The 16664-nt window shown below is 35.0% G+C and overlaps 1 protein-coding gene across 5 annotated transcripts in view; it reads right to left on the bottom strand.

Annotated features, from left to right (window-relative positions):
- LOC128994090 (sushi, von Willebrand factor type A, EGF and pentraxin domain-containing protein 1) overlaps nucleotides 1–16664 on the bottom strand; it is a 118245-nt gene that overhangs the window by 14335 nt on the left and 87246 nt on the right. For 2 of the 5 annotated variants that reach the window (XM_054418341.1, XM_054418342.1), the window contains exons 4-13: nucleotides 11371–11550; nucleotides 11000–11191; nucleotides 9980–10156; nucleotides 7082–7264; nucleotides 6025–6204; nucleotides 4032–4244; nucleotides 3216–3389; nucleotides 2552–2756; nucleotides 1519–1816; nucleotides 96–222 (exon numbers count right to left, since the gene is read on the bottom strand). In XM_054418341.1, the coding sequence (XP_054274316.1) occupies nucleotides 96–222; nucleotides 1519–1816; nucleotides 2552–2756; nucleotides 3216–3389; nucleotides 4032–4244; nucleotides 6025–6204; nucleotides 7082–7264; nucleotides 9980–10156; nucleotides 11000–11191; nucleotides 11371–11550 (1929 nt within the window). The remainder of the gene's footprint in view (nucleotides 1–95; nucleotides 223–1518; nucleotides 1817–2551; nucleotides 2757–3215; nucleotides 3390–4031; nucleotides 4245–6024; nucleotides 6205–7081; nucleotides 7265–9979; nucleotides 10157–10999; nucleotides 11192–11370; nucleotides 11551–16664) is intronic. The other 3 variants (XM_054418343.1, XM_054418344.1, XM_054418345.1) reach the window with 3 other exon arrangements.

The following is a 16664-nucleotide window of genomic DNA, read 5'->3' as shown; positions in this document are numbered from 1 at the left end:
CTTTGCCTCCAATACTCCACTTTATAGTATAATTTTTATTTCCAAAAGATGTGTGATAACACTTACTCAACAGTTAAATACACACCAACACTTACTTTTCCTAGGTCCGGTTTTCTTCTTCCCTTTGCTTGACTTTCCCTTCTTGCGTGTTTCCCCGGGTGGACCTCCTTCTTTGGGCTTTTCCTCTTCGTCCACATCCGGATCCGACAGGTCATCTCCAGCCTAGATAAGATTGTCTGGTGTAGGATTGTGATCAGAATGTAAAGTTGTGACTTAACCTTGCTCTTATAAACTCTTATTATATAAGGAACTAATTTACATTTTAGAATAATTAAGGACTCACAACAACAGTTTTTAAGAAATCAAGACAAAGCACCCCTATATTTGATTTTCACAAATTTGTATGTTATTTGCAAATAAATTACCATTATCATTTTAGTTTGCTTGTTAATGGATATATTCTGATTAAACAAGGACAATTTATTTATTTTATACTGAGCTATTAATATTTAAAAAAAAAACAGCTACCCTCTCTGTAGCAGCAAACCTAGGTACTCGTTAAACTTAATATTATTTTCATTAAATTCAAGTGAAAATCAAATCAGGCAAATGGAAATTAGCTTAGTCTGCAGGTTTGCTATGGCCGGGTTATTTAGTTTGGCTTGGTTTAATAGTGGGTGAATATAACAAAAATCTGTAATTTAGTGCATAGCCTACTCTTTAACATTGGAATGCCATTTCTAGTTCTCTCTGTAGTCATAGGTTATATGCCAGAAATATGCTTAGCTAATGAAATAAACACAATTTAAAATCTAAAAACAAGCAGATGAGGTTAGAAAATTCTCTTCATTAACCCTTCCTGGACGGGCGAAATTGTGATATAGAACGAGAAAAAATTATAGGAAAAAATAATAATTAATTTTCCTTATTTGTGTTTTTTTATACAAGTATACATAAAATATATAATAACACAATGGAAAACTTCATACCGTCAAAATAATTTTTTAATAGTTTTTAACTATGCGGATATATTTGCTACCTATCCGCGGATGAGTAGAAAAACCGTCTTTGAAGATATGACCATGACAACGTTAGGCAATAAACAAAGAACAATATGTAAACAATAAATAAAGATAACGTAGTGTTGAGCGCGAAACGTCAAGGAGGGAGCATAGGAGTGGTGGGGGGTGCGCGGGAGAAGGGGAGGCGTAGGAGAGGGGAAGGTGCTGGAGAGAGAAGGGAGTGTGGGAGAGAGCACAGCCATGGAGAGAGCAGGAAAGTGACTCCTTGGTACCGCGAAACATCTAGTTACTGCTCAAGCACCTGCCAGTTTGTCTGAAGAGAAGGCGGATATATCCGCTTCCTGTCCGGAACATCAAAAACCATAAGCGGATATATCCCCCACCCGTCCTTTATCGCCAAAGACTTAGGCGGATATATCCGTCACCCATCCGGGAAGGGTTAAACAAGTGACTAAAATATTTAAGAAACTTGAGGAATGTAGTATAAATTATTCACCTTGGCAGCCATTCCTGAGCCGCCTCTACCTCTGCCACCTCCGGTAGCTCCATGTTCGTCTTTCTTTGGGCTGGGAGCAGCGGTTTTCCTCATCACCGTGGTGCTTTGTCCTCCTGGCATGGCCCGACGCACTCTCACCAGTCCTGTCCCTGCGTACCGCTTGATGCGCTGTCTAGCCTCTGCGGTCTTTGCATACCGCTTAATACGTCGCAGCCGTAACCAGTGCCGCAGCAAAGCTTGCCGTTTGCTGCGGACTGAACGACTCCACCTGAGTCGAGGGTGTTGGCCTGGCACACATCTGTTACAGAAAAACTCTATGACAGAAATATTTAAGTTCATATGGCATTTGTAAGTTAAGTCATGTAAAGAAATGTCAAAATACCATGGATTAGGTCTGAAAAGAATTCATATAAATGTCAAACAATTGAGTTTTTATTTCCTTTTTAAAGTGTCTACAAGCACTACTACTTGAATGAAGGTATTTAAGTGAAGACCTGTTTATTACATATTCTATTTTTCCAGACTAGGTATTCTCCAAAAGTAGAAAGAAAGTTGATAAAAAAATATAACTAATCACAGGTCATGATTACCTGAATAAGCACCTACATCGCCTCAGAATCCATGATAGGGACATGGCGTGCAAGTGTGGGCAGTCTGAGGAGGGTGCAGACAATTAATTTATGGCTGGTCAGAGTAAGGGTAAGCATTCTTGAAACCTCTATTTTATGTTAATACTTAATGGGCAGACACATGGCTCAGAAGAGTTCATAGACAGGATCTTGCAGTTCAGAAGCGTCTCAAGATTGACAGATTCTGAGACTGTGAGTATATTAAAGAGAGAAAAAAATCTACAAGTGGCTACAAAATATGGACCTGTAGTATAAATTATGGACCTACAAAATAATCTTACCGTAAGAGAGAAAAAAATCTACAAGTGGCTTTCAATCAATCAATCAAGTACATACATTCTAGACTGTTAAATAAAATTTGTACTGGTCCTTTTTGAAGATATTGCAGAGAAATAAAACCTTACCTAGGCAGCTGTTTAGGGCTCCACCTCCCACCAATGCATGTGGCACCTGGAGGTCCATCTGCTAGAACGTAGCCTCTGTTGCAGTCGTACATGATCTGCTTGTTATTGGTCACTTTACGAACGTACGGTCGGTAGTCATACAGCCCCATGTTGCCGACCAGAAGTACCTTCCCATTCTCTACGTAACCAGGGAATGGGCAGTATACTGGAATAGCAGAAACACCAACAGTGGGATCTTAAAAGATTATTCAAGAGTGATTTTCTCACTGAAAATCAATCAGTCAAATAAAAATCTGTTAAAAGTAACTGCATATCTGTCAAGTGATCCAGTTTATTCCTGTAAGGAAACCACTGGTTTCAAATCTAAAATTTAATTTTGAACCTAAACACCTAGTTATTTAAATAATTCTTTTTATTCCTGGGGTTGTGAAGGGTCGGTCGTCATAAACAAATTAAATAAACATTTGGCAAAAAAGTACCTAATAACATTAGTAGCGAATGATGTAGCCATCAGATGGTGTGTTATGCATTTTCAACTCAGAGGCATAAAAATTAAAAACAAAATTAATGATAACAATTTTTCTTAAATAAAATAGTATCCCCTCCATATTATTGGGAGGGAAAGTAAAAGTAACCTTGATTTTAATAAACCATGAGTATGAACCTTCCTGGCAGTAAGGTGGTTCTCCGGTCCAGTTGCCAAAGAGACACGTGGTCGTCGGTTCTCCCCTGAGCGTATATCCATCCTTGCATTTATACTTGGCCTTCATACCGTGCTCAGTCTTGGGTGCAATCACCATCCCGTTGCGGGGTGACTTGGCAATGTACTTGCAACGGGCTGGAAGAAAAACAAAGTTTTACACTAAAAAATATGACAATAATGTTGCTGCAATGATTTTTAAGGAGTTCTATGATACATTGATCATGGCATGAGAGGATTCTGTTTGAAAAAGTCCATAAAATAAACCCTTTTGGCTGACTATGTAAACAAAAAATATTATAGGATATAAAAATTGCTGTGGTAGGTGCTTTTTATATCCTAAGGAGGAAAACCTCTCTTAATCTCCTAGGCTTACAAGCCTCCATCAGTGCATTTTAATGTATTAAAACAAAAAAGAATATTTTAAAATATAATATTTTGGATTAGCTTATTAGAGGTAAGTAATCAGAACATATTTTCAACAGGTCACTCTTTTAAGTGGTTAATGGCCGTAGTTGTTGCATCTTGTCAACATAGCAGACTCACCCTCATCCTAAAAATTGTATTTAGCCTCTGCTGCTTAGTGGAACAACTAGATCTCAAAACGCTTCAAACAAAACTGTCTCCTGAGTTTTTTTTTCTCTTTGTGCCAAATCGTAAGATTTTTTGGTATATTTATGTGATATAGTACATCATGCATACAAATGCTCTTGATAAGTGAATTATTTTCAAAAAACTGAACAAAAAACTACAAGCTGATTATTGTGTTGGTATACTTGCCAGGAACGCAGCGTGGTATGTGGCTCCATGTGCCGTTGTGGCAGGTGATGGGAGTGTTGTTCAGAGTCGGCTCGTAGCGCGGCTCGCACTCCAGGCTGAGGTGTTCTCCGTGGCTCACCATGAGAGGGTCGCCGGACGCCAGAGTCATGTTGGGGCGAGAAGTATTGGACACTATGACCCTGCCTTGCTGAACCGTGGGCACGACACACGGCGCTGCGGAAAACATAGTGTCAAGGTCGAGAAAATGAGGTAAAGGGTTTCATCAGATGAAAACTATCATAAATTTAATGAAGATTTAAAAGAGGAAATTTTAGGAACTAAACAATTTTTGAACAATAGGAAATCCTTTTAAAATGAAAAACAAAACACATGGTTTCACTAGCAGTTTTATGACGAAACGTAGTTTTTTAATGGAATTTTGCTTTGTTATTTGGTAATAGACGGATGTAGGAAGATACAATAGATGTAATAAATAAAGACTTCTTGATTTAATTTTTGATCTTTCTGGGGACTCAACTTTGTTTGTATGTTTATGTATTCCATTGGAATCTTTTGCTGTTTTTGTAAGGGAATGGTCCTAACCTTGGTCTTGTTAATCAACCGTTTGATGATAGCTCATTAATGATAGCACGATATTTTATTTCTAGTCACTTGCTGTGTTGAATCTATGTGTTGAATGTGAATCTATCTGTGTTGAGTCTTATGCTGTGTAAGACTGCAATGACACATTCAAATGATACCATAATAATCTTGAATGGGTATGATTAAAAAAGTGGTCATCCTTCAATTCTTATTAGAATTTTATAAGATGATGAAAATTAAAACTGACAACCATCTGAGCTAAGACAACGTTCAAATTTTGTTAACAGATGCTCTTCCACTTTTAACATATTTTCTGTATCCTTAAAAAAGACAACAAAAGTAAAATCAGTTTAGAAGCTTTTGTCCCAGATGATACCACACTAAGATTGCTACCCATGATCTTAAGACATTCTGAAAAGTTCTCTCATCCATACAAGTGCAAAGACACATATTTTTAGCATATTTGTACAACAATCATTTTTATATCCAATAGGTATTCTGACTTAACTTTAACACTTGTAGAACAATATACAACAACCACAAACAGGTTTGAAAAGCTTGATAGATGCATTAAAATTCAAGATTGAACCAAAAAATTGAAGAAAAATGTAAGAGGAGGTCAGCAGCTATTTTTAGTTCAGTACGAATCAATTCCTTCAGTTAAAACATTATTATATATGTACATGTAGGCCTATCTTTAATTTGTAATTAATCATTTTAATATCCTGGGACCCCAAATGATCCCCCCACAGCCATTCCCAGATTGGCGAATGTTTTTTAGTCATTTGATGCATTATATGGTTGGTCCAATCAGTGACTTTCAATTTGCATTATTGGCTTCTTAACCAAAGTTTTGGGAAGCCTAGATAGCATGCACTAAGACTGATAAGTACAATTAAAGTGTTAGAGCACACATTTAGAGTGAGTTTTAAAGGCTGCCAACCTAAAAAAAAATTAAAATGCTGTTTTTAATCCTAGAGGTATCCTTTTACTAATATTTTTAATTATTAATCCATTTTCTCTCAGGGATATATGCCTTGAGTTTTTTATAAGTATAAACAGCTAGGTTGGTTTATCATTTCATGTAATACACACTGATTACTGCAACTTAACTCGTTAACTTTAACGGTTATTTAACCAACTGAATATAAAACTTCTCAAGCATGTTCTGGGCTATACTCTACAAAATATATAACCATTTTATAATACCAGGAAAATATAGAACTATTATTAGCAAAATAATATCAGCCTACTGTTTGTAAGAATTAAAAACTGCTCTGACAAAAAAAAAACAAAAAAAACACAATTTTGTAATCTTGTCATTTCAATATGCTGCCAAACTCCTCTTTTGACAAAGACAAAGGACTATGTACACAGGAGAGGTGGTAAGCGTGGCATGACATGCTCTTACCCAAACATTGAGGCAGCGGGTACCGCCACCGTCCGTCACTCTGGCACACGCTCGACGTGTTGCCTTCCAGTTTCATCCCCTCTCGGCAACGGAATATGATGCTCGCCCCCAGACCGGTACCAGACTCTATATTTTCCAACCATCCGTTGTACAGCAGGCCTGGATGACCGCAGTTAATTTCTGGCAAATGGAATGGCACATGCATAAACCTCTACTGGGGATCAGTTGAGTCAAACACTTTGCCTCCGTCAGTGAGTATCTTTGGAATTGTAAATAGCTCAAAACCCTGAAAGCCGTCATTCTTTTTTTTAAATGTGAATACAATATACTATTTATTTGTCTCCAAAAACTTTTTGAAGATTTAAAATCACAAAATCTCTTGATATACCCCAAACATAGAAAGCAGGATAATTTATTGATTTCCCCCAAATTATTATTTTTAAATTATTTTTTCTTACTTTAGGAACAATGGTAGGGAAACAATATAGACATTAGGAATATCCTCATTCTTCAGTGTCTACAGTCAACAATTTTCTTTTCTAGATAAAAAAGAAATAATTTGTTAGACCGCAAAGTAAGTAAGTTTTATTTGACAGAGACAAAGTTTGGATGACAAATCCACAATATCCATACATTTAACAGGAAACCAACACTACATAGTTTTAAAAGTACAGAACTGCTTGCAACAAAATGCAATTCAAAGTATCAAATGGTATTTACAAATGATGGAGCAGATGGAAAATTATTTACAGTATAATGTAAAGTTGAACAATATATTGACACCATGGTAAATATTCATACCATTTTGAGTACTATAGCGATTTTTTAACTAAATAGAAATAAACTACAAATGAAAATAACAAAATCAATAGTGTTCTTCCATAATTAATTAAAAGTTAAAAACCAATTAAAACACAAAACTTAAAAAAAACATGGTCAAGTACGATGAAGTTGATAAAATTTACCTACAAGCTGAAAAAGCTTAAACATGCTTTCTGAGGAAGTATAAAAAGTTTAAAGATATTTACAATTAGTACTGAACGTTCATCAAACTTACCTTGGCACTTAGGCATAGTGCCCGACCACTTTTTATCCGCTCCACACCGTCGGGTTGTCTCCCCCGCCAGCGTGTAGCCGTAGTTACACTCATAGCTCACTACAGAGTTGTACGAACATGATGTAAATATGGCTTTGCCGTGGGGCGGATGCTCGGGGGGAGGGCACTGAACAGCTGTAACCACAACAAGCACACACACGCGACAACAAAAACTGTCCAACGACAAGACGCTAGACGGACACACGACATTCAACACTCAATACAACACTCACACATAGCCTACATCAGCTGGTGTGCAATAGTTAGAAAAAATAATGTTGGACAGGGTGGAGAAAGGAATCAGTAAAATTTGTACAAGACCATGAGTGTGCAGTGTAAAAAAGGTGGATACTCTCTTGTCTCAGTGATAAATTCGGGTTGCCTAGTTGAAGTATAATCCGAATCCTCGTGAATAATAGAGATAACTTATTATACAAAGAAATGTGTCTAAAATCTACAAAAAGTACAGTAGAGAATTGATTATCCAAAAGCTCTCGGTCTCCGAAACTTTGATTAACCAAAAGCAAGAAAGGAACAAAATATCTAAATTGAATTCAAAAATTAAATTTATCTGAACGTGGAAATTTACTAGCTCAACAAGTGACTGCTTCACACAGGTGTTGCACAGAAAATCACAAAGGTGTCACCTTGACCTCATATGCTCATGGGTGTTGCTAAAATTGCGGGATACAATCAAATCCAGCAAAATTTAAATTATTATATAACATTTTTCCTGTCCATGCATGACCAATTATCCAAAAAATATACTATCCGAACACCCCGAATCCACAATTATCTTGGATATCGACTCTTTAATATAAAACTTGTTTTTTTTTTTTTACTTTAACAAGGAAAGGTAAAAACACTAGTATTGTCAATATAATACATAGAACTGTTGTTAGAAAGCAAATTAATTAAGGAAATTGATGAATGATAACTATGGGTCCAAAAAAGTCTTCTTCAGGATTTAACTAGCAGCTTTTGGATTTTAAGGTAAACAGTATAACAACTCAGCTTTCCTGTCAATAAATTTTTCTTTTCTATATAGGTTATAAGTGTTCAATTTAAAATGACTTATGGAGTTATAAATATAAAATTAAAAAGTGTCACTGTATTCAACTGGCAATATTTAATTCAAATAGCAAAACACAAAGTTGATAAGCAAAAGCAAGCTTTTGTATATTTAGAAATTTTTCTCTACTTTCATTCTAAAATCCTGGCAGGAAATTGTGTTGACAGAGCTAGAAATTCCTTTCTCCCCATTTGTCCAATAATATTTTCAAAATATAATTGAGTTTTGTTTTATTAATTAAATTTTGATAAAATTAATAGATTTCTGTTGTACTTCAACTCTTTAAATATTTCAGGTAAAAGCAGTTGCAATGCAGTTATTCATTTATAAAGAATGCAAAATTTCACGTGCATTTGAGTTAATTAAATCTACCTGAAATTCAATGAAACCTACTGAAACTTACAGTCTTAACTGTCAATGTCAATGAGAAATTCTTACATATACCATTTCACACACGTTCAGAGCTGAATGCACAATAATGAATTGAGGACAAATACTTTATTCATTGTATAGCAATTTGTTTTACAACCCCTGTTGATTTTTTTGGTAAAACTAGGATTGATGCATGGTTTCAGTACAAAGTACATTAAAATATAAACAAAATTAGTTTTCATAACATTCATTGACTTCACTACTGAATATTTTTCATTGACTGTTTATCTAATATAAACGGTCTTTTGCAGTCTCTGTGCAACATTGAATGAAATAAGTATACTAGATTCATAACAAAAGAAAATGTATACTTAGATAGATGTAAACCCAGATAGAAAATAGCTTTGTGAGTAATTAATTAGATTTGTAATCATGAGGTAAGCAGTTAAAACAATTTGACAAAAGTTTTTACAGATATTAATAAACTAGCAATCTAAATCATTACCTAATTTATTCTGCATAAGGAGATCATGAGAGACATATAATCGAGATTAAATAAATATAGTCTAAAAACGTTTCAAACATACTGTTATAAGCCGGTAAATATATAAAATAGGTGGTAATGGTGATCGATTTCGATTGGACACTCCAATCATCATCAGACCCAATAGGCGAAATAAATAAAAGGTTCATTCGCCTATTGGGTCTGATGATGATTGGAGTGTTCAATCGAAATCAATCACCATTACCACCTTTTATATATTTATTTACCGTCATGTTTAAAACAGCATAAGAGTAAATATATGTTTCAAGTGTTATAGACGTATTTTGATTTACTCTCTGTACAATTAACAACACGTATTATGTTGATCAAGAAGTTATTTAGACATATAATGTTTTTGCACTTTTAATATCTTGCCAGTTCTGCTAATAAGTAATAACCAATACTAGTTTGTATAGAATAAATATATAATGTGCTCGTTATTTTAAAACTACCCAAAAAGCAGACAAATATTATAAAAGTCTTCAAATAGATCCCATCCTCAGCACCACTTTCTGTAGTGTGTGTTGGAAGTTAATGTAAGTAATTGGAGGAGGTGAAAATGAGAACATCGTGTTTGTGACAGATCCACCAGTAGGAGGAAGATTTATTTCACAAACTAACAACTGGCATAGAGTAAAGACTAAACAGTTGGAACAATAAAATTTCTTTACTATATATTTAAACACATTACAGTTTTCATGTATGTCCTATTTTGTGTTATCGTGAATGGTAAGGTATCTTCTAACACAATTCTCTTTCCCAAAAAGTTATTATTATTAACCTTAGCTATTATGATGCTATTGAAAAGAGGACTCGTCATATACAGTATTCTGAAGAGAAGGGTAGGAGAGTGCCTATATTAGCAACTTACGCACGCAGGCTGGTAACTCCTTAGGTAGCCAGGTGCCGTCGGACTGACACGTCCGCTCATTGCGGCCGACCAGCTCAAACCCGTCGGCGCAGTGGTAAATGACTCGGCAGCCGTAAGTGTAGCACTCTCCAGCATGCCAGCCGTGCGCTGTGTCTTGCGGTGCTCCACACGAACGAGCTGAGAACAAAATGACAGGTAAATTAATTTTTACTGATATATTTTAGATGTTTGGAGATTAGGAAAATCTTAAGTTTACAAGTTGACCTAGCAGATATTCAGTTACATAGCTAATCTATATATTTGTCCACATCTATCTTTATTAAACTATACGTTCTATAAGTTCTTTTTAGAATAACTTATGGCCTTTGCTCTAATAACTGATGGCTTTCATTTTCATTCTTTGCTGAGGTTGGTTATAGTGCTCAGCGGACTATCAATAGATCACCTTTTGATCCCTAGAAGAAGTTAGTAGGTTTTTGATAGTTCCAACCTGGGCCCTGCTGTTTTTGACGATTGACTTAAAACAGAATACCACACCTCTCTTTTAAATTCTTTAATATATAGCATATATAATCTAACTGGCTGGGTAGCTGAGTGGTTGAGGTGCTTGATTACCAATCAAAAGGTTACCGGTTCAATCCTGAGAAAAGTCAGTAGCTTTTTGATGATTCGAAACCGAACCCAGCTGTTCCTGATCATTGGGCTTCAAATAAATGATTCTGACTGATAAACCAACTGATCTTAGTCAGTAACAAAGCTACACAGATAATCTCACACCATTCTATAGTCTACACTCATCCTTCACTCATATAAGGGCTAAAATACGCACAGCTAGGTGGTGTCTCCATCTCAAATAATTGGTAAGAAGTGATAATTATATGTTGTTTAAAAAATATTTCATCATAAATAGTTAAAAAAAAAAATCATAAAATAACATGCTTATGTGATGGGAAATGTCCAAAATATAGGTACTTAAGAAGAAAAGAAATGGTGCTTGTAGTTGTAGGATTTACAACTCACGTTCACAAGAGATGTCAGGGCCAAACCAGGAGGCTGCGTTGTCAATGGCCAGACACTTGGCACGAGGGAAGCCGTTGGTGACATAGCCAGTGAGACACTGGTACTGGATGGTAGCGTCCAAGTCAAACGTCGTCTGCTCTGGCAGTGCGTTGTGGCGTGCATGCTCTATGTGGGGTGGCGTCTTGCAATAAACTGTAAGTTAAAAGATTACGTTTAGACAGTAAAACCATTGACTATACACAGACTAAAAACTTAACAAAAGCTTTGTCAGACAAGCATTATTATTATTCCTTGACCTCCTTGACAATTTTATACTAAATTTTTTATGTTGAAGCTTGAAACTTCCAAGACAAACACAGCAACATAGCTACCGTTCTGTTTGCAGACAGGTGGCTGGCCACTCCAGTTGCCGTCTGCCTGGCAGGTCCTCTCACGGAGACCGACGACGTGGTAGCCGAGCTCGCAGCTGTAGGTGGCTCGGTCATTGAACAAACGTCCTGAGAGGGTGACAGAGCCGAGCGCCGGACTACGCAGGTCCTCGCACTCCCTCTCTAGAACAAGAACAAACAGTGATACAGGAGAACCTCCATTAGCAGACCCTCAATAACAATTGGCCCTTGATAACAACAGTTGTTTTCAAATACCCTTGATTTTACATTACTCTTAATTGGTTGCCATTTTTTTTAAAGAGGTTGGCGGCCTCTTTTAACCTTTTATTTGCCCGTCCACATAGATTAACTGCCCGGAACGTAGGAAAGCAAGGGGTGAACCGTTACAGTACGAAGGTGACCTGTACTGATAAAATGTTTGCAGCAGTGACCAGGATCCGAACTGACGACATCGCTGCCTTGGGCCCGAAGTCCATGACGCTACACCGACTGAGCCACAGACTTACATTGTAAACCTATATAAGGAGTCAACCTTGATAACAAGTCATATTATATCATCTCCATGAGAGACTTGTTATCAAGGCTCTACCGGTACTGTGTAGCTTGTCCCTTATGAAAAAGTTTATATATGGCCATATAGGTACAATTTTTTTTATCCGGTTATATTTGGTTTTGGACCAAATATAACCAGATATGATCATATATGGAATCCCCCATATATGGAAATTTTTAAATAAAAAATATATAAAAAAATAAAAAAATTACAATTAAACATATTTTCACATTAAATGGCATAAACTATGCATTAAAACCATAATAAAAATTTTTAATTCGAAAATTTCAAAACAAAATTTTCAAGCTGTCGACTGGGATTCGAACCCGGGACTCCAGCATGGGAGTCCACTCCTTTAACCACTACACCACAACCGCTACATATCTGATGTTTTAACAAAACCCATTACCAATAAGAGAAGCTGTATTTGGTCTCGTAAAACAAGATTTTCTTGGACATTTTATGTCATTTGAAGAATGTTATTATTAATACTGTATAGCCTAACTACGTGACATTGATATTTGCGGCTGTTTGATAGCAAAGGTACAATTAATTAATTATTAATATAATATTCTCTTTATTTAGGCCTACTACACTTACAATTTTAAAATTATACGACAGTTTTAAGATTTTGTTGCGTTATAATAAAATTGTACAATAGATGTATGTACAGGATTTTATCATCTGGGTTCAAATCTGGATACTTTATTACTTTACAACTAATTACTTTAAATGAAAAATGCCTACATTATCTGCCCCCCTACTGTACCACATTTCAACTGAATCAGTTCAGTAGTTTGTGCTTGCGAGAGCAACAAGAAAATACACAAACTCACAAACTTTAAGATTTATAATATTTTATATATTATAAGGAGTGTTTGGGAGTCCAGTTACAAAATCCAAATGTGGCAACAATTCCTTATAATAATTCAAGTTATTGTCAAAAACTCATTTATACATGAGCATAAATGGAAAAATATTATTCCGTATATGAGTAATTTAATTCCATACCTGGGAGTCATATATGGCCATATATAGACCATGATTCCATATATGGAGGATATTTATGGCCATATATGGGCAATAATTTCATATATAGAAAACATGTATGGCCATATATGGACAATCATTTCATATATAGAAAACATGTATGGCCATATATGGCCAATAATTCCATATATAGACTACAAATATGACCATATATGGACACCACCATATATGGATACAACCACATCTGGCCATATCTGCTTCCATATATGGCGATAAATAACCATATATGGCTTTATAAAAACATATATGGAATTTTGATATGGCCATATATGGCCAGAAATTACTTTTTTATAGGGGGTGGGAACCTATAGAATGAGAAATGTTCATTTACATCAGCAACCTATAATGATGTAAGTAAATGACAAGCAAATATTAGGGATGTGCTTACATCTCCAAAATGAGCGGTTTCAAATGGTAGTGCAAACCCCAGAGATATGTTGACAAATATTGCTGTTAATGAGAATAGTAAAGTTAAGAGATCCAGAAAGAAGAGGTTTTATCAATGAAAATGATTTAAAATTGTTAACTAATGCTTGCCATAGCGTCTTTATAATGCTTGCCAGTGCATTTCAAACAGATCAAATATAGTGTTATTTCGCTGAAGATCCACAGAGCTATAATCCACAAAATAGTACTCAAAAAGGTGTTTTTTAAACATTACAACAGGCAAATAAAAAAAAATTGTTATGAGGTACCACACTAGATACTATACTTAAATTTCAAAGAATAAATTTACATTCAGAGTGCAGCACAGAGTCCTTAAGTCATAATATTTCAAATGGCAGGTTTAGCAATACTAAACAACAAAATCTGCTCTTTTAATTTGTTCCCATGTCTTTTTACCACCACTGTATGTTTCTCTAAAGTGAAAATATAAATCCTGAATTCAAAATATCACTCTAAAAAGTATATAGTTATAAAAATTATAAAAAATATTTTTCCAGTTTCACGAGGGTCGCAAGGATAGGCAACCTGTATGGCAATAGGCATGATTTTTCCAGGTATGAAATCTGGCTAATAGAAAGACCATGACTCTCTAAAAGACCTTTTTAAAGCTGTACTGCACAGCAACAGTGGAATGGAATATAGCTAGCTTTTACTTAGTGTTTCATAAATGTTCTGATGAACTTTAATTATTATGTTCCCAAAATTTATTTAGTAAATGCACAACATGAATATAAGATTTTAAAAACTTGATTACCATCAAGCCTCCAACAAAGAAAAGGAACATTTCTAGATAAACAAACAAGAGAGGTTCATTATCTGTGTAAACGGGGTTTCAAGTCAACAGGGGCACTAAAGTGTCCAGTACACAAACTACACATCAAGTGGGCATTGCATTACCCTAGATAATTACTGGTTGTAGCAGGGAGTCCGTCAGCTATAGTCAATTGTGACAGTGGCTAAGTGTAGTCAAGTTTTACATTTTAAACATGGAAGTAAAAAATTATATTTTTGTGATTTTACTATACCTGATAAATTGAACGTTCTTTTTTAAATAAACAATTAAAATGAAACTCTATCTGTTAATTTAGATCATTTACATTTATTTAAAAAATGTTTTCTTACTTGAAAACAAATGTAGCGTTGAGAGAAGACCAGACAACACCACACAAAACAGTGAATAAACAAAAATACTATACAGACCGATATTTATTTTCCAATTGATACTTGTCATTCACATCCCAGGGTTTGACATTGAGCACAAATGAAGATGAAAGCTGATTCCATAAAAATAACAAGTTTCTGTCTTTGATGTAGTGATTGACTCCAACTTATGTAAGATGAATCTTTAGCTGAAACTCAATGTTTTAATTTGTTTTTCTCAATGTTACATTTAATATAGTCTGTTCAGAAAATTTAGGTGGTTTAAGGGGAAGGTTTCCTGCCTTCCCCCCACAATTTTTTTTTCAAAACAGTGAGGTAGATGGAATGGAATTGTTTCCCTTCAAACCGGCTTAATTTTGTGAGGTGTATAATAAGGACTAACCTGTGTTTGTTTATATAGTTTATAATATTTCCGTTGCTTTGAATTTTTAACTTATTTTTTTCAAAAAAAAAAAATTAAAAAGAAGAGAATTAAATATGTAGTCTTCAGTATTTTGAACTGTTTTGTGGTTAGGTGTAATTTTGATCGTACTCTGCTTTAGAAAATGTTGTTTTCCCACTGCTAAACTTGCTAAACAATAGGTAGGTATTTTTCTAACATATTATTTTAATCTACTATAGGCTTCTATTATAGTATAGTAGATTAAATAACTTGTTTTATTTAATACACGTTTTATTGAATATATCAATTTTAAGTAAAGTGGAGAGCCTTTCTTCCTAAGCTGGGCAGTATAGTATAAGTAGTACAGATAATACATTGTTGTGAAGTAATAACACTTGAGTCACCTGAAAAATATTTCACCCAGAATGTCACCTTCATATGTTTATTTCACAGAGTATAAATGTAGATTGTGCAGGTAATATGTGGTCCAATCCACGCCGCATACCAATGTGATTCTTGCTTGTATATTCCTCCTGTCTTGGTGAATCTAGAATCACAACTCTGAGTTTTACTAAATCCCAATGAAAATCTCTCAGAGAAAATACTTAATCGTCGTTCAATATTTGATTTGAAGTTAGTAAGTTAGAATTGCTTGGTGGAGGTGTGTAACTATAGTTGAAACAACTATAGTTGATTCAATTCATAGTTTAGGAGTCTTTCAAACAGAAATAACCGTTTAAGCACTCAATTGTTTTCAGCAGTTCTAAGGATGATAAGTCTAAAGTCTGTAAGGTAGCAAGTTAATCCATGCTAAGATTTACTAGGTGCAGTATTCCCTTCTGTATGTTACTCTTTCCGTTTGGCATAGATACCCCGTGTAAAACCAGTATTTTATAGCAACACCATCGGTTTGTCGTTCAATTAAACTATGTTTTCTAAAACTGGTAACAAAAACGTAGGAATGAAATATATCATTCCCAGAATTGTGTATAGCTAGTCAAAGCTTACACCTTACTTAAAAACTAAAAAGTTAGTTTGGGAGTTTAAAGTTGGTAAAGTGAAAGTGAAAGTGACGACCACATAGTGACCACAACAAACAGCTGAGCAATGTCAGCCCCAGCGTTCCTACAACATTCTGACTTGCAAACTTTGGACAACACTTGTAAATAGTTCAAGGCATTTTGACAAGTTTTTAATTTTACTTGAAAATGTCATTCAAGTTTGTTGTGGTCACTTTGGCAAGTTAGTTTCAATATTAAACTTTGTTAAAGATTCGAATGTACTGACACAATTTACAAGCAAATAAAAAGAAACAATAAACTCTCATTAATAACAGGTACCCCATAAAACAAACTTCGCCTGGTTCGGCAGCCATTTATGAAACTAAAACTTAATAGTCACTGTGTATAAGGGTTGCAATAGTGCAGGCGTGGAGAAGTATGGGCATTGGCCTATCTGCTATTGCCGGTTTTACTATAAGCCAAAATAGCTGAAAAATACACTTGTAAACAGATCAACTCAAACAGATAGAATTCACGTTTATGTGACATATATCCACATACTTTACATATTTTGCAAATAACACATAACTATACTGTTTGTAATTTGTAATTTAAAGTACACCACCATTCAAGATTTCTTTGTTGAAAGGGGTTCCCTTTATGTCACCCATGCCGTCTCAAT

This window comes from Macrosteles quadrilineatus, unplaced genomic scaffold (assembly GCF_028750875.1).
Source record: "Macrosteles quadrilineatus isolate MER2022 unplaced genomic scaffold, UCM_ALF_1.0 Scaffold_5__1_contigs__length_97177068, whole genome shotgun sequence".
Taxonomy (NCBI): Eukaryota; Metazoa; Arthropoda; class Insecta; order Hemiptera; family Cicadellidae; genus Macrosteles; species Macrosteles quadrilineatus.
Note: the sequence above shows the minus strand (reverse complement) of the source record. Positions and strands in the feature narration are given on the sequence as shown.